Genomic DNA, 23,816 nt, shown 5'->3' with positions numbered 1-23,816 from the left:
TCCCAAAAAATTCCCACTTTATTCCCGGGGCTCTGGGGACGCTTGGGGACACTTGGGGATGCTTGGGGACACTTGGGGACGTCAGGCTGGTGGCAGCGGTGGCGGCTCCTCCTCGTCGGAGTCGAACTCGGCGTTCCCGTCCTTCACCCAATTCCCAGTGGGATCCTGGAGCCAGCCCCGGCTGGGACACAGGGAAACGGGGTTGGGGGATTTCCTGGGACTTTGGGGAATTTCGGGAATTTTTCTGGATATTTTGGGGGAGTTTTTGGGGGGATGTTTTGGGATTTTTCCCCGAACTCCCCCCTCCCGACTCACCTGCGCAGGTGCAGGTGGTGCCGCAGGATCCGCAGCCGCTCTGGGCTCGGCCCCTCGGGGCATTGGGAATTTCCTTCCTCGGAACTCCGGGAATTTCCTTTCCTTCCCCGCTTCCCGTCCTTGGGGGCGCCTGGGGGAGCACGGGAGGGGCTGCTGGGAATCCCGGGAATGGGGAATTCCCGGGAAATCCCCGGGAACGGGCGGGCGGGGCCTCACTCACCCTCTCGGTGTGCGGGGCCGGGGGTCTCGGCATTCCCGGCATTCCCGGCATTCCCGGGGTTCCGGGATGGCTCTGGCGGCGTCTGGGAATTTTTTGGGATCATCCCGGGGATCCCGGCCCGGGAGCTGCTGCCCTTGGACCTGGCAGGGGGAAGGGAGAGGGGGTGAACCCCAGAACCTTCCCTTCCCTGGGAACCCCAGAACTTCCCGGTGTCCCTGGGGCCCTTCCCAGCCTTTCCTGTTTGTTCCTGATTTTTCCTGGTATCCCTGAGTTCCTTTCCCATCTGCTCCTGTTTTCTTCCCCCAGTTTCCCCATTTTCCTGGTCCCTCACCTGTCTCTCCTGCAGCAGCTGTTGTACAAGGCTGTTCTCAGCATTTCCCCCCGTTTTGCCCGTTTTCCCCTGTTTTTCCCCCATTTCTCTCACCTGTCTCTCCTGCAGCAGCTGTTGTACGGGGCCGTTCTCAGCAGAGCGCTCCGGGCCAGGCAACGCGTCCGGGCCAGCAGCGGGGCCTGCTGGACACGCCCACTGAGCCACGCCCACTGAGCCACGCCCACCCGAGCCCAGGCCCATATAAGGCCACACCCACATAAGGCCACGTGCACCCAAGCCCACGCCCACCTGAGCCGTGCCCATCACAGCCACACCTGCCCGAGGCCACGCCCACCAAGACACGCCCACACACATCACATCCAACCAGGCCGTGCCCACTTAGCACATGCCCAGAGGCCACGCCCCCATGGAAACCACACACCCACATAGGCCACACCCCCTTGGAGACCACACCCACATTGTACCACACCCTCCCAGGGACACACCCAAATAGGCCACACCCACATTGACCCACACCCACAGCAAGCCCCACCCACATGGACCACGCCCTCCCAGGACACACCCACATTGATCCAACCTTCAGAGACCACGCCCTCCCATGGACACACCCACAGAGGCCATGCCCATTTGGTGTCACAGCCCTGGGGCCACGCCCAGCCCGGCCACACCCACCTGCACACCTGGGGCCCCGCCTGGGGCCTCCTGCGGGGTCACCTGGGGTCCCTGTGGGGTCACCTGGGGCCAGCGGGGCCGCCCGAAGGAACGGAGCAGGTCTGGGACAGTGAGGGGACAGTGAGGGGACAGGGACAGGGACTGGGACAGGGGGACATGGTGAAGGGACACCGTGAGGGGGACAGGAGGACAGGGACAGGGTGAGGGGACAGCACAGGTGACACAGGGACGGGTGACACAGGGCCAGGTGACACGGGGCCAGGTGACACAGGGCCACCCCCACTCACTGTCCAGGTGCTTCCTGCCCGCGCGGTGCAGCAGCAGTGTCTGCAGAGTGTCACACACGGGGCGCTGGGGACACAGTGAGCACGCCAGCCTGGGGACAGCGGGGACACTCAGGGACACTGGGGACAGCGGGGACAGCGGGGACAGCGGGGGAGCCTCACCTGCCATCGCGCAGCAGCAGCGCCTCGTCCTCGGGGATGGCGCTGGCCAGCAGCTCAGCCACGCGGCGCCTCTGGGGACACGGGGCCACCACCGTCACCCCCGGCACCACACTGTCCCCAGACTGTCCCTAAACTGTCCCCACACTGTCCCCAAATCATCCCCAAACCGTCCCCAGACTGCCCCCAAACCATCCCCAAACTGCCCCAAACTGTCCCCAAACCGGACAGGCCTGGGGAGGGCTGACGGGACAAAGTGGGGCCGGGGAGGGACCTGGGGGACTCGAGGGCACTGAGGGGACACAAAGGGACCCAGGGAAGGGTTGGGGGTCCCGGGGGGTTCAGGAAAGGGTTGGGGACACCCCGGGGAGGGAGAGGGGACACGAAGGGACAGAGGGAAGGGTTGGGGACATCGAGGGGACAAAGAGGGACCCAGAGAAGGCCTCGGGGAGACCCAGGGAAGGCTTCGGGGACCCGCGGGGCTCAGGCCGCGGCCCGGGGGTGAGCCCGGGCGTGGCGGGGGAGGCCGGGGCTGGGCCTGGCGGTGCCAGGAGTGCCCGAGAGGTGCCCGGGGAGGGGTCCCGGGGGGTGCCGGCCCCACCTGCAGCGCCCCGAGCGGCCCCGGGTCGCTCTCGTCGCGCTTAAAGGACATGGCGGGCCCCGCTAGGCCGCGGTCTCCATGGCAACCGCCACGGCCGCTTCCGGGGAGCGCTTCCCAGAGGACAGCCGGCGGGGGAACAACCAATCAGCGAGCGCTCAGCGCGACCCCCGCGGCTTGATGGGAGCTGTAGTTCGAGCGTGGGGAGCTTCCGCGGGAATGGCGGCGGAGACGGCCCGGGCGGAACTACAACTCCCAGGAGGGGCCGCGAGGCCGCGCCGGTTCGGCGGGGCCCGGAGCCGAGCGCTCCTCGTGAGCGGCGGGGCCGGGCCGGGAGCCCCGGGCGGGAGCCCCGGGCCGGGAGCCCCGGGCGGGCCATGGCGGGGAGCGGCGGAGCCGGGGCGGCCCCGCGGGAGCACCGCCTGCAGCCCGGGGACACCCTGCAGGGGCTGGCGCTGCGCTACGGGGTGACGGTGAGCGGCCCCGGGGGACACCGGGGGGACACCGGGGACAGGGAAGGCCCTGAGGGTCCCAGGGGTCATCTAGGGCCCGTCCTGGCCCGGTTCGGTTCGCCTGCCCATCCTGGTCCGTGTCCTTATCCCTGTCCCTGTCCCTGTACTGCTCCCGTTCCATCCCTGTCCCCGCTCTGTCCCGGTCCCATCCCGGTCCCATCCCGCAGATGGAGCAGATCCAGCGCGCCAACCGCCTCTACTCCTCGGACAGCATCTTCCTGAGAGCCACGCTGCTCATCCCGGGACAGCGCGACAGCCCCGGGGACACCGGCGGGGACATTCCCGGGGACATTCCCGGGGACACCGGCGGGGACAGCCCCGGGGACACCCCCGGCCCCTCCCGGCGCGACCTCTCGGCCTCGGATTTCCTGCGGCGCTTGGACGCCGAGATCGGGCGCTGCAAGGAGGCGGCGGCGCAGCGGCTGCAGGGCCCCAGCTCCAGGTGGGAACTGGGGAAAATGGGGGGGAAATATGGGAAAAATCAGGAAAAAAATGGGGCAAACTGGGGGGAAAATCTGGGAAAAATCCGGGGCAAACTGGGGGGGAAAAATCTGGGCAAAATCAGGAAAAAAATGTGGAAAAAAATTGAGGGGAAAATTGGGGTGAAACTGGGAGAAAACTGGGGGCAAAATCTGGGGGAAAATTAGGATAAAATTGGGGGGAAATTTGGGATGATACTGGGAGAAAATTGGGGAAAATTTTGGGGAAAAATTTGGGAGAAGATTGGGGTGAAACGGAGCTGAAAGGGAGGGAGCCTTGTGGAGCACTGGGGTGTGGTGGCGCCGGGGCGGTGGCAGCGCCAGCCCGGCTGTCCCGGGTGTCACCGCCTGTCCCGGGTGTCACCGCCTGTCCCGGGTGTCACCGCCTGTCCCCGGTGTCCCCACAGCCCCGGGCCGGGCGGCCCCGGCCCCGCGTCCCCTCGGGGGGCCCGGCTGGGACCCCGACCCCTCACCAGGACCCCACGGGCAGCCGCGCTCAGGGACAGCGAGGACGAGATCTTCACCTTGTGACAGCTTGGGGACACTGGGGACAGCGAGGATGAGATCTGCACCTTGTGACAGCTTGGGGACACTGGGGACACTGGAATGGGACATCGGGGACACCCAGGATGAGATCTGCACCTCGTGACAGCTCTGGGGACACTGGGGACAGCGAGGGCGAGATCTGCACCTTGTGACAACTGTGGGGACACTGGGGACACCCAGGACGTGACACTGAAGACACCTGGGATGTGACCCGGGATGTGACCCAGGAGGTGCCACCAGAACTGAGCTCGGAGGTGCCACCACAGGTGCCACTGGGATGTGACACCGGGATGTGCCACCAGCAGGTGTCACCACCGCTCCTCGCTGCCAGGACCCCGAGGGGACACAGGGACTTTGGGGAGGTGTCCTGGTGTCCCCTCCTTGTCCCCGTTTGGGGCCGCAGGGACAGGGATGGTGACAGTGCCACCTCCCGCTGCCAGCTTGTAAATAAACCGGAGCATTGTCACCGGCCGGGCTGGGACACCCCTGGGGACAGGGACACAGCCTGGGGACAGGGACACAGCCTGGGGACAGTGACACACCCTGGGGACAGTGTGACACACCCTGGGGACAGTGACACAGCCTGGGGACAGTGACACACCCTGGGGACAGGGACACACCCTGGGGCCACTGTGACACACGCTGAGGACACTGTCACACCCCTTTAGGACAGTGTCACATTCCCCTCCGCCTCCAGGGACATTTGGGGACATCTCAGCCCTTGGGGACGCAGCAGGGCTGGATCCTGGAATTCCCAAATCCCTGGGGAGAATCCAGATCCCGAAATTCCCAAACCCCGATCCCAAACCCCTCCAGGACCCCAAATCCTGAACCTCAAATTCCCAAATTCCCCACCCCCAATCCCAAATCCCCACCCCAGGATTTGGGACCCCTCCCAAAAACTCCCCATAAATCCCCCCAATTCCCCACAGAAAAAGAACCCCCAAATCCCATTAAAAAAAACCCCAAATACCATAAAAAGAACCCCAAATACCATAAAAAGAACCCCAAAATCCCATAAAAACCTCAAATCCCATAAAAAAAAAACCCCAATCCCATAAAAACCCCCAAATCCCATAAAAACCCCCCAAATCCCATAAAAAAACCCCAAATCCCACAAGAAAGGACTCCAGACCTGGGGATCCTTCCCAGCTTCCAGCGCCCCCCGGGCTCTGTATTTATAATATTTATATTGGACCCGGGATCTGGGGGCAAAACCCGGGATTTGGGGCAAATCCGGGATTCTGGGGGCAAACCTGGGTTTGGGGGGGGATCCCGGGACTGCGGGGGTGCCACCCCCCGATTGTCACCGTGTCACCCCCGATTGTCACCGGGAGGGGACGGGGGGGACACCCGGGGGTATTTACAGCGGGGGGGGGGCAGTACGTACATATTTATAGGGGATTTTGGGGGGAAAAAGGGGGAATTCCCAACAAAGTGCATTTGTCCGTCTGTCCGGCCGTCCGGGGGGAATTCCCGGCCGGAATTCCCTGGAAAATCTTCCGGGGGTCTGGGGGAGGGGAGGGAAATTCCAGCCCGTCCCCCCCCTCCGGGTTAAAGGTGGGCGGGGGCGTTGGAGCCTGCAAGAGAAGGGGGAAATAATGGGGGGAATAATGGGGGAATAATGGGGGAAATAATGGGGGAAATGGGAAATTAATGGGGGGAATAATGGGGGGAATAATGGGGGAAATAATGGGGAAAATGGGAAATTAATGGGGGGAATAATGGGGGGAATAATGGGGAAAATGGGAAATTAATGGGGGAAATAATGGGGGAAATAATGGGGGAAATAATGGGGAAAATGGGAAATTAATGGGGGGAATAATGGGGAAAATAATGGGGGAAATGGGAAATTAATGGGGGAAATGGGAAATTAATGGGGGAATAATGGGGGAAATGGGAAATTAATGGGGGAATAATAGGGAAATAAATGGGGGAAATAATGGGGGGAATAATGGGGGAAATGGGAAATTAATGGGGGAAATAATGGGGGAATAATGGGGAAAATTAACAGGGGAATAATGGGAAAATAATGGCAAAATTAATGGGGCAAATAATGGGGGAAATGGGAAAAAATGGGATAAAGGGAAATTAGTGGGGGAATAACGAGAATAATGGGAAATCAATGGGGGAAATAATGGGGGAATAATGGGAAATGAATGGGGCAATCACGGTGCTGTGGGCAGGGGCACAGGGAGGGGACACTGCAGGCGCCCCTGGGGCTCTCACCTGCGCCGGGGGTGGCAGTGCCACCGTGTCCCCCGTGTCCCCCGTGTCCCCCGTGTCCCCGCGGGGCCTGCGGCGAGCGCTGGGGGCTGGGGGGCAGTGGGGGCCCGCCCGGGGGCGATGCTGGGGACACTGGGGACGGTGCTGGGGACGTTGGGGACACTGGCATGGCCACCCCGCAGGGAGCGCAGCAGCTGCTGGTGAGCGGCTTCCATGGCCTGCGGGGACAGGGACAGCTGGGGACAGCTGGGGACAGCTGGGACACCCCAGTGTCCCCCCATGTCCCCATTCCAGGACCCCCTTAATGTCCCCATCCTCCCATCCGTGTCCCCAGTGATGTCACCCTGTCCCCAACGTCCCCAGTGTCCCCAGTCTCACCCTGAGGCTCAGCAGTTCCCATTGCTGTCCCCAATGTCCCCATTGCTGTCCCCATTGCTGTCCCCATTGCTGTCCCCATTGCTGTCCCCAGTGTCCCCAGTGTCCCCATCGCTGTCACTCACCCTGAGGCTCAGCAGTTTCCCCCTCAGCTTCTCCAGGGTCCCCAGGATCAGCTCCGTGTCCCCTTGCGTGTCCCCTTGCGTGTCCCTGGTGTCCCCAGGGGTGTCCCCAGAGCTGTCCCCGATGTCCCCAGGGGTGTCCCTGGTGTCCCCATTGCTGTCCCCAGTGTCCCCTCCTGGCCGGGGGGATCCCGTGGGGAGGCTCAGGTAGAAGAAATTCCCTGCAGGAGGGACAGGGGACATCAGGGGACATCAGGGGACATCAGGGGACACGGGGTGGCCCTGGGGACTCTGGTGGCCCCACAAGGGCTCCTGGTGGCCCCCGAGGGTGTTTCTGATGGCCCTTCTGGAGATTTTGGTGTCCCCAAAGGGACATTTGGAGGCCCAGAGGATTTTTGGTGGCCCCAGGGGGGGATTTGGTGCCCCCAAAGAGGTTTTGGTGGCACTTTTTGGGTTTTTGGTGGCCCAAATGGTTTTTGGTGTCCCTTTTGTGATTCTGGTGGCCCGTTTTGGGTTTTTGTGGCCCGTTTTGGGTTTTTGGTGGCCCGTTTTGGGTTTTTTGTGGCCCGTTTTGGGTTTTTGGTGTCCCTTTTGTGATTCTGGGGGCCCTTTCGGGTTTTTTGGGGCCCTTTCGGGGTTTTTGGGGTGGGGGGAGGGGCCGGTTACCCTCGGCGCTGGCTCCGCCTCCTTCCCGCAGCTCGGGCTCTGATTGGCTGCAGCCGCGCAGGGGCGTGGCCTCCTCCGGCCCCTCCTCCTGGGCTGGGCCCCCAAAAAAGGGGGGGGGGGGGGGGGGAGGGGAAGGGGGAGCACCCGCCACCGGAATGCGGTAATTAGCACCCAATTGGTTAATTAGCACCCAATTGGTTAATTAGCACCCCAATTAGCTCATTAGCACCCCAATTAGCTCATCAGCACCTCAATTAGTTCATTAGCACCCCCAATTAGCACCCGAAATTAATTGGCACCCGAAATCAGCACCCCGAAGTTAATTAGCGCCCCTAATTAGCACCCAGCACCCCAAAATCGGCACCCGAAGTTAATTAGCACCCAGAATTAGCAACCCAAATTAATTAGCGCCCAGCACCAAGAAGAAGCACCCCAAAATACCAAAATTAGTGTTCAGAACCCCAAATTAGAACCCAAAATTCATCAGAACCCGAAATTCATTAGCACCCCAAAATCAGCACCCAAAACTGATCAGCACCCAGAACCCCAAATCAGCACCCAAAATTAATCAGCACCCAAAATTAGCACCCAGCACCCAAAGCTGGGACCCAACATTGGCACCCAAAAGCAGCACCCCAAAATTGGCACCAGCACCAAGACCCAAATCAGAAGCCCAAAATCAGAACCCAAAATCAAAATCCCAAAATCAGAATCCCAAAATCAGAACCCAAAATCAAAATCCCAAAATCAGAATCCCAAAATCAGAACCCCAAAATCAGAACCCCTAAATCAGCACCCCAAAATCAAAATCTCAATATCAGCACCCCAAGTAAGAACCCCAAAATCAGCACCCCAGAATCAGCACCCCAAATGAACACCCTGAAATCAACACCCAAAAATCAGCACCAAAACCCAGAACCCGAAATCACGAACCCGAAATCAGCACCCAGGGAATGAGACCCCAAATCTGGGAAAAGGGCTGGGAATGAGACCCCAAATCCCCAAAAGGAGCAGGGAATGAGACCCCAAATCTGGGAAGGAGCAGGGAACGAGACCCCAAATCCCAGAGAGGGACAGGGAACGAGGCCCCAAATCCTGGAACGAGGCCCCAAATCCCAGCAGGGATCGCATCAGGCACTGCAGGGAATTCCCATCGATTCCCCCACAAATCCCACCCCAAATCTCCCAAAATTCTCCCAATCCTACCCCAAATCCACCCCAATTCTCACTCCAATTCCTGCCCCAAATCCCACACAAATCCCTGCCCCAATTCCCCCCGAATTCCTGCCCTAAATCCCCCCGAATTCCTGCCCCAAATCCCTCCCAAATCCCCGCAAATTCCTGCTTCAATTCCTGCCCCAAATTCCTGCCCCAATCACCCCAAATCCCTGCCCCAATTCCCCCCGATTCTCACCCCAAATTCCTGCCCCAGTCCCTCCCAAATCCCACAGAAATTCCTTCCCCAATTACCCCCAAATTCCTGCCAAAAATCCCCCCACATTCCTGCCCCGATTTCCCCCAAATCCCACACAAATTCCTGCCCCAATCTCCCCCAATTCTCACCCCAAATTCCTGCCCCAATTTCCCCCAAATCCCACTCAAATTCCTGCCCCAATTTCCCCCAAATCCCCCCAAATTCCTGCCCCAATTTCCCCCAATTCTCACCCCAAATTCCTGCCCCAATTTCCCCCAAATCTCCCCCAATTCTCACCCCAAATTCCTGCCCCAATTCCCCCCAAATCCCCCTTTACCTTTCCGGTTGATTCGGATCCCGTTGGGCTCCGGCCCCTCCGGCCCTTCCTGGCCGGACCCCGGGAATTCCCAGCCGGACGTGGCCGAGTCCTGGCTGGACACCGGGAACTCCTGACTGGACATCCCAGAATCCTGGCTGGACACTGGGAATTCCCGGCCGGACCCTGGGAATTCCCAGCTGGACATCCCGGAATCCCGGCCGGACGAGGTCGAGTCCTGGCCGGACATTGGGAATTCCTGGCTGGATACTGGGAATTCCTGGCTGGACGTTGGGAATTCCTGGCTGGACACTGGGAATTCCTGGCTGGATATTGGGAATTCCTGGCCGGACGTTGGGAATTCCTGGCTGGACACTGGGAATTCCCGGCCGGAGCCCCGGGGGTCACTGTCCTGTCCCGAGGCCGCTCCGGCCATGGGGGTCTGTCCATCCTCGGGGTCGGGATCCCGGCCCGGCCGGAGCCTCCGGACAATCAGGAGCCGCAGGGCCTCCACTGGGAGCGGGGAGGGAAAAATGGGATTTGGGGTTTCCCAAGTGGAATGGAGGAAGGAAAACTGGGGAATTTGGGATTTCCCAAGGAAACAGAGGAAGGAAAACTGGGGAATTTGGGACTTTCCCCAGGGAACAGAGGAACTGGGGGAATTGGGGGATTTGGGGGATTTGGGGTTTCCGCAGGGAATGGGGAAGGACACCGGGGGAATTTGGGATTCTGGGGTCTCTCACCGTCCTCCAGCGCTGCCTCCAGCACTCCAGCGCTCCCGGGGCATTTGGGGGCTCCCGGGGCGGGGTTGGGACCCCCCGGGATGGGGTCGGGGTCCCCCCGGGCGGGGCCGGGGTCCCCGGGGTCGGGGTCAGGGTCAGGGTCGGGGTCCCCCAGGTCGGGGTCACTGTCCCCGTCCCTGTCCCCGTCCCTGTCCCCGTCCCCAGCCCCGTCCCTGTCCCCGTCCCCGTCCCCATCCCCGGCCCCATCCCGGGCCCCTCGCGGCTCCTCCAGCAGCTCCTGCAGCGGCCGGGCCCGGCCCGAGGGCTCGGGGTCACTGCCACCTGTGGGACAGGGACAGGGACAGGGACAGGGGTCAATCACTGCCAGCTCTGGGACAGGGACAGGGACAGGGACAGGGACAGGGGTCAATCACTGCCACCTGTGGGACAGGGACAGGGACAGGGACAGGGGTCACTGCCAGCTCTGGGACAGGGACAGGGACAGGGGTCAATCACTGCCAGCTCTGGGACAGGGACAGGGACAGCCCCAGCAGTACCTGAGGAGCAATCCTCGGGACAGGGACAGGGACAGGGACAGGGACAGGAGAGGAGGTGACAGGGACAGGGACAGCAGGGACAGGGACAGGGACAGGGACAGCAGTACCTGAGGAGCAATCCTCGGGCTCGGTGTCTCGCGCCAGCTCCGGGGACATGGCAGGGTCCGGCAGCAGCAGGCTGGGAATGGGAACGGGAATGGGAACGGGAATGGGAACGGGAATGGGAACAGGAATGGGAACGGGAATGGGAACAGGAACGGGAATGGGAACGGGAACAGGAATGGGAACGGGAATGGGATGGGATTGGGAATGGGACAGGGACAGGGACAGGGACAGGCAGCCCCGAGCCCCCACCCCAGGGACCCTCTGGGGACACCAGGAACCGCCTGAGCTCCATCCCATTCCCAACCCAATCCCATTCCCAACCCAATCCCATTCCCATCCTCATCCCCACTCCCATTGCCATTGTCATTCCCATCCTCATCCCCATTCTGATTCCCATTCCCATTATCCCCATTATCCCATTCCCAATCTTCCCATTATCCCACCATCCCCAACATCCATCCCCACCATTCCCATTATCCCCATTATCCCCATTATCCCACCATCCCCAACATCCATCCCCACCATTCCCATTATCCCCATTATCCCCACCATCCCCAACATCCATCCCCACCATTCCCATTATCCCCATTTTCCCCGTTTTCCCCCTTTTCCCACCTGGCGGCTCCGTTCCCGCTGCCCTCGCTCTGTCCCTGTTTCGGTGGCCCCGGGAGGCTCCTGGTGGCCCCTTGCACTGCCTGCTCCAGCAGCTGCATCCACCTGCAATTCCAGGCGGGAATCACGCACGGGAATCCCAGCTGGGAACCCCGGCCCTGCCCGGGAGCCCCCCTCATCCCAGGGAGGAATTCCAGCCCATCCCAGGGCATTTTCCAACCCATCCCAGGGAGGAATTCCAGCCCATCCCAGGGCATTTTCCAGCCCATCCCAGGGAGGAATTCCAGGATTTCCCCTCACGTGTTCTTCTCCGAGGACGTCAGTGCCACCAGCTCGTAGATTTGGGGTCCCAGCTCTGAGGTGCAGATGATGAACAGGGCGCGCTTGTCTGGGGGGGGAGACAAAAATTCCCAAAATTCCTCCCATTCCCAGCCCCACAGTTCCCCAAAATTCCCGGAATTCCAGGGTTACCTGTGGCCATGGAGCAGATGAGCAGGAGCTGAGCTCCAGGACAGGGCTGAACCCCCATTTTCCCCCAAACCCCTCCTTTTTTACACAAAACCCCCATTTCCCCCATTTTCCCCTCAAACCCCTCCTTTTTTACACAAAACCCCCATTTCCCCCCATTTTCCCCCCAAACCCCTCCTTTTTTACACAAAACCCCCATTTCCTCCCCTGAAAACCTGCAAAATTCCCAAAATTCCCTCCAAAATTCCCGCAGTTCTGGGATTTTCCCTGCCCACAGAGCACTGAGCTGATGACAGGGCTGAGGCCCCATTTCCCTCCCAAAAAACCCCATTTTTTTACACGAAAACCCCATTTTTTTACACGAAAACCCCATTTTTTCACACGAAACCCCCATTTTCCCCCATTTCACTCCCAGAATTCCCGGAATTCCCGGGATTTGGTACTCCCACCTATGGCCACAGAGTGCATGAGCAGCGAGCTCAGCTTGAGCACGGGGCTGAACCCCAATTTACCCCATTAAAAACCCCATTTTTTTACACAAAACCCCCATTTTTTTACACAAAACCCCCATTTTTTCGCACAAACCCCCCATGTTATTCCCAGAATTCCCGGAATTCCCGGATTTCCCGGATCCCCGCTCCCACCTGTGGCCACGGAGCGCACGAGCAGCGAGCTCAGCTTGAGCACGGGGCTGAAGCTCTGCTTGGTGTCGGCGGCGCCGCCCAGGCCGCCCCGGCTGTGGCACTTGAGCAGCCAGCGCTCGTCCTGGCGCTGCAGCAGCACCAGCAGCTCCTCCAGCAGCAGCACGTGCAGCTCTGCGGCATCCATGGCGGGTCGGGGATGGGTTGGGGATTTTGGGGGATTTTTGGGGGTTTTGGGGGATTTTTTTGTGATTTTTGGGGATTTTTTTGGGGATTTTTTTGAGATTTTTGAGGAATTTTTTGGGGATTTTGGGGGATTTTTTGGGGATTTTTTTGAGATTTTTTGGGGATTTTTTGGGGGTTTGGGGGATTTTTGGGGATTTTTTTTTTAATTTTTGGCGGATTTTTTATTTTTTTGGGGGGGTTTCTTGGGGGATTTTTTATTTTTTAATTTTTGAAGCTTTTTTTGGGGGGATTTTTTGGGGGGGGAATATTTTGTGATTTTTTTTTCAGTTTTTGGAGGATTTTTTTTTTTATTTTGGGGGATTTTGTGGAGTTTTTTTTACTTTTGGGGAGTTTTTTTACTTTTGGGGAGTTTTTTTACTTTTGGGGAAAATTTTTGTGATATTTTAGTGATATTTTTTCAGGTTTTGGGGGATTTTTTTTTTAATTTTTGGGGATTTTTTTGGTGATTTTTGGGGCTTTTTTGTTGATTTTTGGGGATTTTTTTTGGTGATATTTTAGTGATTTTTTTTTTTTCAGTTTTTGGGGGTAAGTTTTTGGGATTTTTGGATCCCAGTCCCTCCCAGTTGCCCCCAGTCCGTACCCACGCTCTTGTCCTTGCCCACTCTCCAGGCCAGGGGTCCCTCGTGGATCATCCGGTGCGAGGTCAGGTCCAGGTTCTGCAGGACCAAAACCCATGAGAAACACCCAAAAACCCAGGGGAAACACCCCAAAATCCACAGAAACGCCCCAAAATCCAGGGCAAACACCCCAAAATCCACAGAATCGCTCCAAATCCATGGGAAACGCCCCAAAATCTATGGAGAACACCCCAAAATCCAGGGGAAAAAAACCCCAACAGTTGCTTTTTTCCCATGTCGTTTTTCCACTGGGGCTGGGATTCATGGGAAAAGGGGAAAAACCAAGGGATTCCCATGGAAAATCGGGGGATTCCCATGGAAAATCGGGGGATTCCTATAAAACTCAGGGGTTCTCCAGGGAAAGCCGGGGTGCAGATATGGGGATTTTTCAAGGAAAAATGGGAGATTCCCATAAAAGCCAGGGTTTGTTCCCCACGGAAGGGCAGGGTGTGGAAATGGGGATTTCCATGGAAAGTCAGGGTGCAGAAATGGGGATTCCCAAGATAAAATTGGGGGATTCCTATAAAACCCAGGGTTTGTTCCCCATGTAAGGGCAGGGTGCGGAAATGGGGATTCCCATGGAAAAATGGGGGATTCCCTTAAAACCCAGGGTTTGTTCCCCATGGAAAGCCGGGGTGCAGAAATGGGGATTTTCAAGGAAAAATGGGGGATTCCCTTAAAATCCAAGGTTTGTTCCCCAGGGAAAGCCAGGGGTGCAGAAATGGGGATTCCCAAGGAAAAATGGGGGATTCCCATAATAGCCAGGGTTTGTTCCCCATGGAAGGGCAGGGTGTGGAAATGGGGATTCCCATGGAAAAATGGAGATTTCCTTAAAACCCAGGGTTGCTTTCCCATATAAGGGCAGGGTGCAGAAATGGGGATTCCCATGGAACAATGGGGATTCCCAAGGAACAATGGGGGATTCCCTTAAGCCCCGCGGGTCCCCAAGGCCGTCTGGCCTCAGCAGCAGCAGCCCCAGGCCCCCAGGAGCCCCCGTTTCCCCAGGAGCACCAGCCAGGAGTACCCGGAACTCCGCGGCCAGGGGGTTGCTGGTCCTCTCCAGGGCCGAGGTGTCCAAGCGCCGCTGGTGCTCCTGCAGGCGCTGCCGGTTCTCGGCGCGGCGCACGGCCTCGTTCACCGCCCGCAGCACGTCCCGGCTCTGCTCCCGGGCACGGAGCAGCTTCTGCTGCTCTGCCGAGCCCCCTGGGATGGGGAAAATCCATGGATAATGGGGGAAATACAGGGAAAATCCAGGAGAAAATGGGATTGTCACTGATCCCACACCCGCAGCACGTCCCGGCTCTGCTCCCGGGCACGGAGCAGCTTCTGCTGCTCTGCCGAGCCCCCTGCGATGGGAAATCCATGGATAATGGGGGAAATCCAGGGGAAATCCAGGGGAAAATGGGATTGAGATCATTGATCCCACACCCACAGCACGTCCCGGCTCTGCTCCCGGGCACGGAGCAGCTTCTGCTGCTCTGCCGAGCCCCCTGGGAACGGGGAAGATCCATGGATAATGGGGGAAATACAGGGGAAAATCCAGGGGAAAATCCATGGGATAATGGGGGAAAATGGGAAAAATCCAGGGAGAAATCCAGGGAGAAATCCAGGGAGAAATCCAGGGGAAAAAAGGGCATTAGTAGGGGAAAAATGGGGGTGGTAATGGGCACAGCTTCTCCTGCTCCAGGGAGCCCGCTGGGAACGGGGGAAATCCAGGGAAAAACCCACGGGATAACGGGAAAAACGCATGGAACGATCCAGGGAAAAATAGTGGGAAAATAGGGAAAATCCAGGGAAAAACCCATGGAAAGATCCAGGGAAAAAATGGTGGGAAAAACCCATGGGATAACGGGAAAAACCCATGGAACGATCCAGGGAAAAATGGTGGGGAAAAGCAGGGAAAACCACAAAAAATCCAGGGAAAACCATGGAAAATCCAGGGCAAACCATGGAATTTACAGGGCAAACCATGGAATTTACAGGGCAAACCAGGGGATGAACAGGGCAAACCAGGAGATGAACAGGGGTGGGCAGGGGTGGGCAGGGGATGAGCAGGGGTGGGCAGGGGATGAACAGGGGTGGGCAGGGGATGAACAGGGGTGGGCAGGGGATGAACAGGGGTGGGCAGGGGATGGACAGGGGGTGAGCAGGGGTGGGCAGTGGGTGGGCAGGGGGTGAACAGGGGTGGGCAGGGGATGAACAGGGGATGAACAGGAGATGAACAGGGGTTGGCAGGGGATGAACAGGGGTGGGCAGGGGCCAAGGGAAGGCCCCGGCGCTCCGTCCCTACCCGGGGTGCACTTGATGACGTTCTCCAGCAGCAGCGGGTACTTGGTCAGGCGCTGCATCTCGGCGATCAGCAGATCCTTCAGCTGCAGCCGCCGGCACTGCGGGTTGCTCTCGGCCTCCTGCAGGGATTCCCAACCCCTTCTTCTTCCCAAAATCCCCGAATTCCTCACCCCATTGGTTTCCAGAACCCTGAAATCCTGAAATTCCCGACCCCATTGGTTCCCTGAGCCCCAAAGTTCCCGACCCCACCGGTTCCCCCAAATCCCAAAACCCTCAGTGAGCCAAACACTGAAATCCTCAAATCCCAGAATTCCTGACCCCGCCGCAGGGAAAACTGGGGGAAATAAATGGGGAAAGAGAAGATGGGGAAAAAATCAGGGGACGGGGGGAAAGGGAAATAAAAGGTGGAGATAAAGGTAAAAAAGGTGGGGAAAAGGTAAAAGAGGCAGGAGTTCCCTCAGGAAGTCCCAGACCTGCATGAAGAGCTGGAACCTGCTCTCCTTGCGCTGCTTGGTGCGGATCAGCTCCAGCGCGATCGACTGCGAGGAGCAGAAGGCGGCGGCCACGCGCTGGAATTCCTCCTTGGCAGCGCCCTCGAACTGGGAACGCCGGGAAAGCCGGGATTGGAACCCCCCCAAACGCCCCCGGGGTTCCCCAAATGGCCCCGGGATCCCCAAACACCCCCAGGGTTCCCCAAACGCCCCCGGGTTCCCCAAACGCCCCCGGGGTTCCCCAAACGCCCCCAGGGTTCCCCAAACACCCCCGGGGTTCCCCAAATGACCCCAGGGTTCCCCAAACACCCCCGGGTTCCCCAAACGCCTCTGGGGTTCCCCAAACGCCCCCGGGTTCCCCAAACACCCCCGGGGTTCCCCAAACGCCCCCAGGGTTCCCCAAACGCCCCCGGGGTTCCCCAAACGCCCCCAGGGTTCCCCAAACACCCCCGGGGTTCCCCAAATGCCCCTGGGGTTCCCCAAACGCCCCCGGGAGGTTCCGTGGCCCAGGAGGGAGGGAGGGCCGGGGTCTGCCCTACCCGGGCCAGCATCAGGTCCCCGATGTCGCCGATGATGGGACCCTGCTCCTCCCGGAGCCGCCGCATGGATTCCCACAGGGAGCCTGGGAATGAAGGGAAAGGAATGGGAAAAGGCAGGGGGAAAGAGTAGGGAAAAGGAGTGGGGAAGAAAGGGGAAAAGTGGGGAAAAAAGGGGGGAAAAGGGGGAAAAGGGGGGAAAGGGGGAAAAGGGGGGAAAGAGGGAAAAGAGTAATAAAGGAATGGAAAAAGGGAGGGAAGCACAGGGGAAAAAAGAGAGAAAGGAATGGGAAAAGGAGTGGGGAAAAAAGGGGAAAAAGGGGAAAAAAGAATGGGAAAGGAGTGGGGGAAAAGGGGGAAAAGGAATGGGAAGAGGGAGGCAAAAAAGATGGGAAAAGGAGGGAAAAGGGAGGCAAATTTGGAATTTCAGGATTTTGGGGATTTGGGATTTCAGGATTTCGGGGATTTGGGGTTTCAGGATTTTGGTGTTTCAGGGATTTGGGATTTCGGGGATTTGGGATTTCAGGATTTTGGGGTTTCAGGATTTCAGGATTTTGGGGTTTCCTCACTGTGCACGTCGATGAGGTCGGGCAGGTTGGGGAAGAGCAGCCCCAGCTCCTCCCGGCTCAGGAGCTGCTCCCGGCGCAGGCGTTGGAAGAAAAGCAAATCCAGAACACGCAGGATGCGCAGGTGGGACAGCTCGGTGACAAACAGCTCTGGGGACACATTGGGGGCATTGGGGACACATTGGGGACATTGGGGACACAGCTGGGACAGCTCGGTGACAAACAGCTCTGGGGGGACATTGGGGACATTGGGGACACATTGGGGACACAGCTGGGACAGCTCGGTGACAAACAGCTCTGGGGGGACATTGGGGACATTGGGGACACATTGGGGACATTGGGGACACACTGGGGACACAGGGACCGAGCCCACCGGTGGGACAGCACAGGGGACATTGGGGATGTCCTATTCCGAAAGCAGCCCCCAGAGCAGAACCCAACACCCAAAACCCCAAACCCAGCCCCAAATCCTGGGAAAAAAACGGGAATGGGATCCCAGATCCCAGGAGTGAGACCCCAAACCCAGCACGGAACAGGGAATGAGCCCCCAGATCCCAGGAATGAGCCCCCAGATCCCGGGAGTGAGACCCAAACCCAGCATGGAACTGGGAATGAGCCCCCAGATCCCAGGAATGATCCCTTAATCCTGGGAAAGGGCTAAGAATGAGCCCCCAGATCCCGGGAATGCTCCCCCCAGAAGCACCCCCCGGGCATTCCCGCATTTCCTGCATTTCCGGGCATTCCCGCATTTCCCACATTCCCGCATTTCCCGCCATTTCCCGGGCATTCCCGGGCATTCCCTCATTCCCACATTCCCGCCATTCACGGTATTCCCGCCATTCCCGCATTTCCCGCCATTTCCCGGGCATTCCCGGGCATTCACGCATTTCCCGGACATTCCCGCCATTTCCCGGGCATTCCCGCATTCCCCGGCATTCCCGCATTCCCCGCCATTCCCGGGCATTCCCCGCATTCCCCGGCATTCCCGCATTCCCCGCCATTTCCCGCCATTCCCGGGCATTCCCCGCATTCCCCCTCCGCCATTCCCGCCATTCCCGCCATTCCCGGGCATTCCCGCATTCCCCGCCATTCCCCCGGGTATTCCCGGTATTCCCGGGCATTCCCGCACCGTTGATGACCTCCTGCCGATCCACCTCGCGCTGGCTGAGGCTGCCCAGCAGCTCGCGGCTCACCGAGTGCTGCCAGCTCTGGGCGCCGCTGGGGCTCTGCTGCTGCTGCTGCTGCTGCTGCTGCTGCTGCCAGCCCGGGCCGCTGCCGGGGGAGCTCGGCTGCTGCTGCTGCCAGCCCTGGCAATTCTGCGCGCTCTGCGCTTCGGGATCCGGCTCCAGGTCCGGGCCCGGGCCCTGCTCGTCCTCCAGGAGGTGCGGGAGGAAAGCGTCGGCCCCGAAGCCCAGGCTGGGAGAATCCATGCTCCTGGAAATGGGGAAAAGGGGGAAATTTGGGGGGGAAAAAGTGCAGAAAATTGGGGGGAAAGGGGGGAAATTTGGGGGGAAAAACTGGGGGGAAAAGGGCAGAAATTTGGGGGCAAAAACGGGAAAATTGGGGGAAAATTTGGGGGAAAACTGGGGGAAAAAGGGGGGAAATTTGGGGGGAAAAACGGGAAAATTGGGGGAAATTTTGGGGGGAATTTGGGGGGAAAAACGGGGAAATTGGGGGAAATTTTGGGGGGAATTTAGGGGAAAACTCGGGGGAAATGTGGAAAGAAGGGGGGAAAATGGGGAAAATTGGGGGAAAAAGGGGGGAAATTTGGGGGGAAAAACGGGGAAAATTGGGGGAAATTTTGGGGGCAATTTGGGGGAAACTGGGGGGAAATGGGGAAAGAAGGGGGAAAAATGGGGAAAATTGGGGGGAAAAGGAGGGAAATTTGGGGGGAAAAACGGGGAAAATTGGGGGAAATTTTGGGGGGAATTTGGGGGAAAACTGGGGGGAAATGGGGAAAGAAGGGGGAAAAATGGAGGAAATTTTGGGGAAAATTGGGAAGGGAAATGGGAAAAAAAGAGGGATAAATGGGGAAAGAATGAGGGAAAAAATGGGGGAAAATGGGAAAAGTGGAGAAAGAATGAGGGGAAAAAATGGGGGAAAAATGGGAAAAGTGGAGAAAGAATGAGGGGAAAAAATGGGAAAAAGAGGGAAAAATGGGGAAAGAATGAGGAAAAAAATGGGAAGAGGGAAAAATGGGGAAAGAATGAGGGAAAAAAATGGGGAAAGAAGAGGGAAAAATGGGGAAAGTGGGAATGGGAATTCCAGGGGGGGTCGCTCACCTGCGCCCCATCTTTGGCGTGTAGGGGGGGGTGGGGTTTTCCAGGGATCTGGGAAAAGAACGGAAAAATCCCCCTGGAGTGTCCCCAAATCCCAAGGTTTCCCCCATCCTGGTGAGTTCGCCCTCGAAATCCAGGGATTCAAACCCAAACCCTGTTAATTCCATGGATTTTTCCATGGATTCTGCAGGAATTTGGGACCTGAAGGCAAAAAAAACCCTCCCTCCTTCCAACGCCCTAAATCCCATTCCCAAAAACCCCAAATCCCAAACTTCCCCCGATCCCAATTTCCTCTGCTTTCCAAGATTTCCATCCCAAACCCCAAATCTAGGGCTGGGCCCTCTGGGATTCTGGGAATTCCGGGATTTCTGGGAATTCCCACCTGTTGGAGAGGTTGAAGGGGCGAGAACTCCCAAAAAAACCCCAAATCCCAAACTTCCCCTGATCCCAATTTCCCTTCCTTTCCAAGATTTCCATCCCAAACCCCAAAACCTGGGGCTGGGCCCCCCAGAATTCCGGGATTTCCAGGATTTCCCACCTGTTGGAGGGTCTGGAGGTGTAAGAATTCCCAAAAAAAAACCCCCCAAAATCCCAAATTCCCCGGATCCCGACGCTCCCACCTCCCCGTATTCCGTTCCCAGACCCCTGTTACCCCAGCCCCGCGGCTCGGGGCCCCCGGGATTTGCGGGAATTCCAGGATTTCGCACCTGTTGGAGAGGCTGGAGGCGGAGGAGGAGGCCGAGTGCAGCCGGGGGGTGTCGCTGCCCGCGTCCATGTCCACGTCGCTGCGGGAGCGCGGCACCAGCTCCGAGCGCCGCGAGCGCCGCAGCTCCTCCCGGCCCTTGAGCGACTCCGAGCGGCCCAGGCGCACCTCGCACCGGGAGCTGCTGCACGGCGGGGAAATGCGGGGAGAGAAATGGGAATTGGGGCACAAAAATACCGGATTCACGGCAAAAAATACCCGGGATTTGGGGCAAAAAATACCGGGAATTGGGGCAAAAAATACCGGGATTCACGGGAGAAATCAGGCGCACCTCGCACCGGGAGCTGCTGCACAGCGGGGAAATGCGGGGGGAAATGATGGGAATTGGGGCAAAAAATACCCGGGATTCAGGGCAGCCACGGTGTCTGGGCGCAGAGCCCCGGCCGTGGGGAGCCCCGGGCCGTGGGGAGAGCCCCGGGCTGTGGGGAGCCCCGGTCTGGGCGCAGAGCCCTGGGCTGTGGGGAGGCCCGGGCTGTGAGGAGCTGTGGGGAGCCGTGGGAGCCCCGGGCTGTGGGAGCCCCGAGCCCTGAGGAGCTGTGGGAGCCCTGGGCTGTGAGGAGCTGTGGGGAGCTGTGGGAGCTGGGGGAGCCCCAGGCCGTGGGGAGCTGTGGGCTGTGGGGAGCTGTGGGCCATGGGAGCTGTGAGGAGCTGTGGGAGCCCTGGGCGGTTGGGAGCTGTGGGAGCCCCGGGCCATGGGAGCTGTCGGGAGCTGTGGGAGCTGTGGGCTGTGGGGAGCCCCGGGCTGTGGGGAGCTGTGGGAGCCCCAGGCCCTGGGGAGCTGTGAGGAGCTGTGAGGAGCTGTGGGGAGAGCCCCGGGCTGTCGGGAGCTGTGGGGAGCTGTTGGGAGCTGTTGGGAGCTGTGGGAGCCCCAGGCCCTGGGGAGCCCCGGGCTGTCGGGAGCTGTGGGGAACCCCGGGCTGTCGGGAGCTGTGAGGAGCCCCAGGGAGCCCCGGGCTGTCGGGAGCTGTGAGGAGCCCCAGGGAGCCCCGGGCTGTCGGGAGCTGTGAGGAGCCCCAGGGAGCCCCGGGCTGTCGGGAGCTGTGGGCTGTGGGGAACCCCGGGCTGTCGGGAGCTGTGAGGAGCCCCAGGGAGCCCCGGGCTGTCGGGAGCCGCCCCGGCCGCGGCGGCCGCACCTGCCGGGGTCCAGCAGCTCCTCGGGGACGCTGCCGGTGCTCAGGCGCTGCTCGGCCCCGCCCGGCTCCGGGGGCTCCCCGTGGCTGTTCTCGAAGTGCTGGATCATCGTCCGCACGTTCCCCGGCCTCACTGCTGGGAAACGCAGCGCCGGGAGCTGGGGGCGCCACACGGCAGCTCCTGACCCCGATCCCAAAATCCTGACCCTAAATCCCGAAATTCCCTGCCTAAATCCCGAACTCCTGATCCCGGATCCCAAATCCTGACCCCAAAATCCCAAAATTCCCTGCCTAAATCCCGAATTCCTGACCCCGGATCCCAAATCCTGACCCCAAAATCCCAGAATTCCCAGCCTAAATCCTGAATTCCTGACCCTGGATCCCAAATTCCTGATCCTAAAATCCCAAAACTCCCTGCTTAAATCCCAAATTCCTGATCCCGGATCCCACACCCCTGACCCTAAAATCCCAGAACTCCCTGCCTAAATCCTGAATTTCCCAGCCCAAATCCCGGATTCCTGATCCTAAATCCCCAAAATTCCCTTCCCAAATCCCGAATTCCTGATCCTAAATTCTGAATTTCCCATCCTAAATGCCAAAATTCCCATCTTAAATTCCCATCGCAAATCCCAAATTTCCGATCCTGAATTCTGAATTTCCGATCCTAAAAACTGAGCTCCCTTCCTACACCCTAAACCCCCAAATTCCCTCCTAAATCCCAAATTCCCAAATCCCAACCCCCCCAAATCCCAGAGTTCCCAGGAATTTCATCAGGGAAGAAAAAATGGGAAGAAACCCCAAAACCAAGGGAAAACAATGACAGAAAAATGAAGGAAAAGCAACAAAAAATTGGGAATTTTTACCTTCAGCAGGGGACAGGGGGACATGAAATGCTGGAAAACAAAGAGGAGGCGTCAGAATTCCCAAAATCCCCGGGGGAAAACCGGGAATTCGGGAATGCTGATGGGATGAGAACGGAAAAAAGAAAAACGGGATGGGAATGCGGGAATGAGGCTGGGAGCTGGGAATTCCAGGGGAATTTGGGGAATTCCGGGGAAAATGCCGGGAAAATCTCTGGAGAATCCCAGGAAAATCCAAGGAGAATCCAAGGAGAGTCCCAAGAAAATCCTGGGATATTCCCAAGAAAATCCCAAGGAAAATGCTGAGAAAATTCCAGGAAAATCCCAGGAAAATATCCCTGGAAAATTCCAGAAAAATCTCAAGAAAATCCCTGTAAAATCCCAAGAAATTCCCAGGAATTCCCAGGAATCCCAGGCGTGCCGGGGCCGGGCCGTTCCCGGGATTTTCCCGGATTTTCCCAGATTTTCCCGGATTTTCCTGGATTTTCCCGGCGTTCCGGGCTCACTCACTGCTCTGGGAGGAGCTCCGGGGTTTCCCGATGTATTTCAGGATCGGGTTCTGCCTCTGCTCCTTCTCCTTCCTGGAGCTGCTGCTCTGTTGGGAAAAAATCCTGGAATCGCTCGGAATCCCGGGAGCTCCCCAGCCCAAATCCTGAATTTCCAGCCCAAATCCTGAATTCCCATCCCAAACTTGAATTTCCATCCCAAATCCTGAATTCCCATCCCAAATCCTGAATTTCCACCCTCAATCCCCATCCCAAATCCCCAACTTCCCATCCCAAATCCCCGAATTCCCATCCTCAACCCCAAATCCCAGGATTTGGGTCAGCAAATTCCCAGGGTTCAGGTCTAAAATTCCCGGGATTTGGGTGAAAATTCCCGGGATCCCCCCTGAACGCCCCGGGTTGGTGCCCTGGGCTCTCCCCCCAGAGCTGCTCCCTGGAATCCCGGGGAATTCCCGGGAATCCCGGGCCATTCCCACCTTTTTGGCCTTGGGGAAGAAGGGCAGCCACTTGTCCTTGTCCGGGAGCTTCTCGGGGGCGCCGGGATTGCGGCATTCCCGGGATTCCCGGCACTCCCGCAATTCCCGGGGCCGGATCCCGGCGTGGGCCATGAAGGTGCTGAGGGCGAAGGCCATGGGGGAGCTGGGAGAGAGAATTCCAGAGGGTGGGATGGGCGCAATTCCCGGGATCCCCGGGATCCCCGGGGGCCCAGATCCGCTGGGAAAACTGGGAAAATTGGGAATTCCAGGGAAAGGATCCACGGGGAAAACTGGGAATGGGAGGGAAAAGACGGAAGGGAAAAAGGGGGGGAAGAGATTCCACAGGGAAAACTGGGAATATCCCACATTCCTGGGGATTTTTCGCACTGGATCCGCTCACCTCCGCTCCTCCTCGTACTTGGAGCTGTGGGAAAAGGAAATTCCTTGGATTCTTCCGTTCCCAATCCCACATTCCCGCTCCCAATCCCAAAGTTCCCACTGCAGCCCCGAATCCCATCAGGAATTCCCGAATCATCACAGGATGTCCCCGAGGCGCCAATCCCAACAGGAATTCTCAAATCCCACCAGGAATTCCCAGTGATCCCATAAGGAATTCCCAAATCCCAAACGCTCACAGGACGTCCGCGAGGTGCCCCAGCTGCCTCTCCCAGTGATCCCAATGATCCCAATGATCCCAATGAATGATCCCATAGTGAA

The 23,816-nt window shown here is 58.7% G+C and overlaps 3 protein-coding genes across 22 annotated transcripts in view; 1 reads left to right on the top strand and 2 right to left on the bottom strand.

Moving 5' to 3' along the window:
- SCNM1 (sodium channel modifier 1) lies at positions 1-2,723 on the bottom strand. Of its 2 annotated transcripts, none has more exons than XM_071417342.1 (8): positions 2,583-2,723; positions 1,985-2,055; positions 1,826-1,914; positions 1,539-1,639; positions 960-1,048; positions 536-675; positions 316-445; positions 1-181 (listed from the first exon to the last, which is right to left on the bottom strand). In XM_071417342.1, the coding sequence occupies exons 1-8, from the start codon at positions 2,631-2,633 to the stop codon at positions 82-84; spliced, it is 771 nt and encodes a 256-aa protein (XP_071273443.1). In that variant the 5' UTR covers positions 2,634-2,723; the 3' UTR covers positions 1-81. The 2 variants fall into 2 exon arrangements, with proteins under 2 accessions (XP_071273443.1, XP_071273444.1); XM_071417343.1 differs by having other exon boundaries at positions 960-1,045; positions 2,583-2,722.
- Positions 2,724-2,821: 98 nt separating this feature from the next.
- Positions 2,822-4,587, top strand: LYSMD1 (LysM domain containing 1). Of its 9 annotated transcripts, none has more exons than XR_011676892.1 (5): positions 2,822-3,052; positions 3,259-3,533; positions 3,978-4,094; positions 4,143-4,212; positions 4,262-4,587. XR_011676892.1 is itself a non-coding variant. In XM_071417348.1 (4 exons), exons 1-4 carry the CDS (start codon positions 2,957-2,959, stop codon positions 4,217-4,219), a joined length of 495 nt encoding a protein of 164 aa, XP_071273449.1. In that variant the 5' UTR covers positions 2,822-2,956; the 3' UTR covers positions 4,220-4,587. The 9 variants fall into 9 exon arrangements, 5 of the variants coding, with proteins under 5 accessions (XP_071273449.1, XP_071273447.1, XP_071273445.1 ...); XR_011676891.1 differs by having other exon boundaries at positions 2,824-3,052; positions 3,978-4,136; positions 4,171-4,212; XM_071417348.1 differs by lacking the exon at positions 4,143-4,212 and having other exon boundaries at positions 4,213-4,587.
- A 671-nt stretch (positions 4,588-5,258) lies between these two features.
- LOC139584959 (rho guanine nucleotide exchange factor 11-like) overlaps positions 5,259-23,816 on the bottom strand; it is a 34,961-nt gene continuing 16,403 nt past the window's right edge. For 2 of the 11 annotated variants that reach the window (XM_071417327.1, XM_071417335.1), the window contains 24 exons: positions 23,500-23,523; positions 23,100-23,262; positions 22,628-22,712; positions 22,121-22,150; positions 21,261-21,393; positions 20,072-20,251; positions 19,368-19,415; positions 18,215-18,519; positions 17,089-17,235; positions 16,523-16,605; positions 15,966-16,091; positions 15,494-15,611; positions 14,228-14,406; positions 13,167-13,242; positions 12,344-12,514; positions 11,532-11,619; positions 11,235-11,336; positions 10,622-10,692; positions 9,979-10,299; positions 9,257-9,748; positions 7,506-7,598; positions 6,843-7,060; positions 6,346-6,560; positions 5,259-5,696 (listed from right to left, as the gene is read on the bottom strand). In XM_071417327.1, the coding sequence (XP_071273428.1) occupies positions 5,480-5,696; positions 6,346-6,560; positions 6,843-7,060; positions 7,506-7,598; positions 9,257-9,748; positions 9,979-10,299; positions 10,622-10,692; positions 11,235-11,336; positions 11,532-11,619; positions 12,344-12,514; positions 13,167-13,242; positions 14,228-14,406; positions 15,494-15,611; positions 15,966-16,091; positions 16,523-16,605; positions 17,089-17,235; positions 18,215-18,519; positions 19,368-19,415; positions 20,072-20,251; positions 21,261-21,393; positions 22,121-22,150; positions 22,628-22,712; positions 23,100-23,262; positions 23,500-23,523 (3,685 nt within the window). In that variant the 3' untranslated portion in view covers positions 5,259-5,479. The remainder of the gene's footprint in view (positions 5,697-6,345; positions 6,561-6,842; positions 7,061-7,505; positions 7,599-9,256; positions 9,749-9,978; positions 10,300-10,621; positions 10,693-11,234; positions 11,337-11,531; positions 11,620-12,343; positions 12,515-13,166; positions 13,243-14,227; positions 14,407-15,493; positions 15,612-15,965; positions 16,092-16,522; positions 16,606-17,088; positions 17,236-18,214; positions 18,520-19,367; positions 19,416-20,071; positions 20,252-21,260; positions 21,394-22,120; positions 22,151-22,627; positions 22,713-23,099; positions 23,263-23,499; positions 23,524-23,816) is intronic. The other 9 variants (XM_071417334.1, XM_071417329.1, XM_071417328.1 and 6 more) reach the window with 9 other exon arrangements.

The sequence above is a fragment of the Agelaius tricolor genome, unplaced genomic scaffold (assembly GCF_023055355.1).
Source record: "Agelaius tricolor isolate 1412-34295 unplaced genomic scaffold, bAgeTri1.0.p SCAF_69, whole genome shotgun sequence".
Taxonomy (NCBI): Eukaryota; Metazoa; Chordata; class Aves; order Passeriformes; family Icteridae; genus Agelaius; species Agelaius tricolor.
The sequence above is the reverse complement of the archived record's forward strand: the minus strand, read 5'-3'. Positions and strand labels throughout refer to the sequence as shown.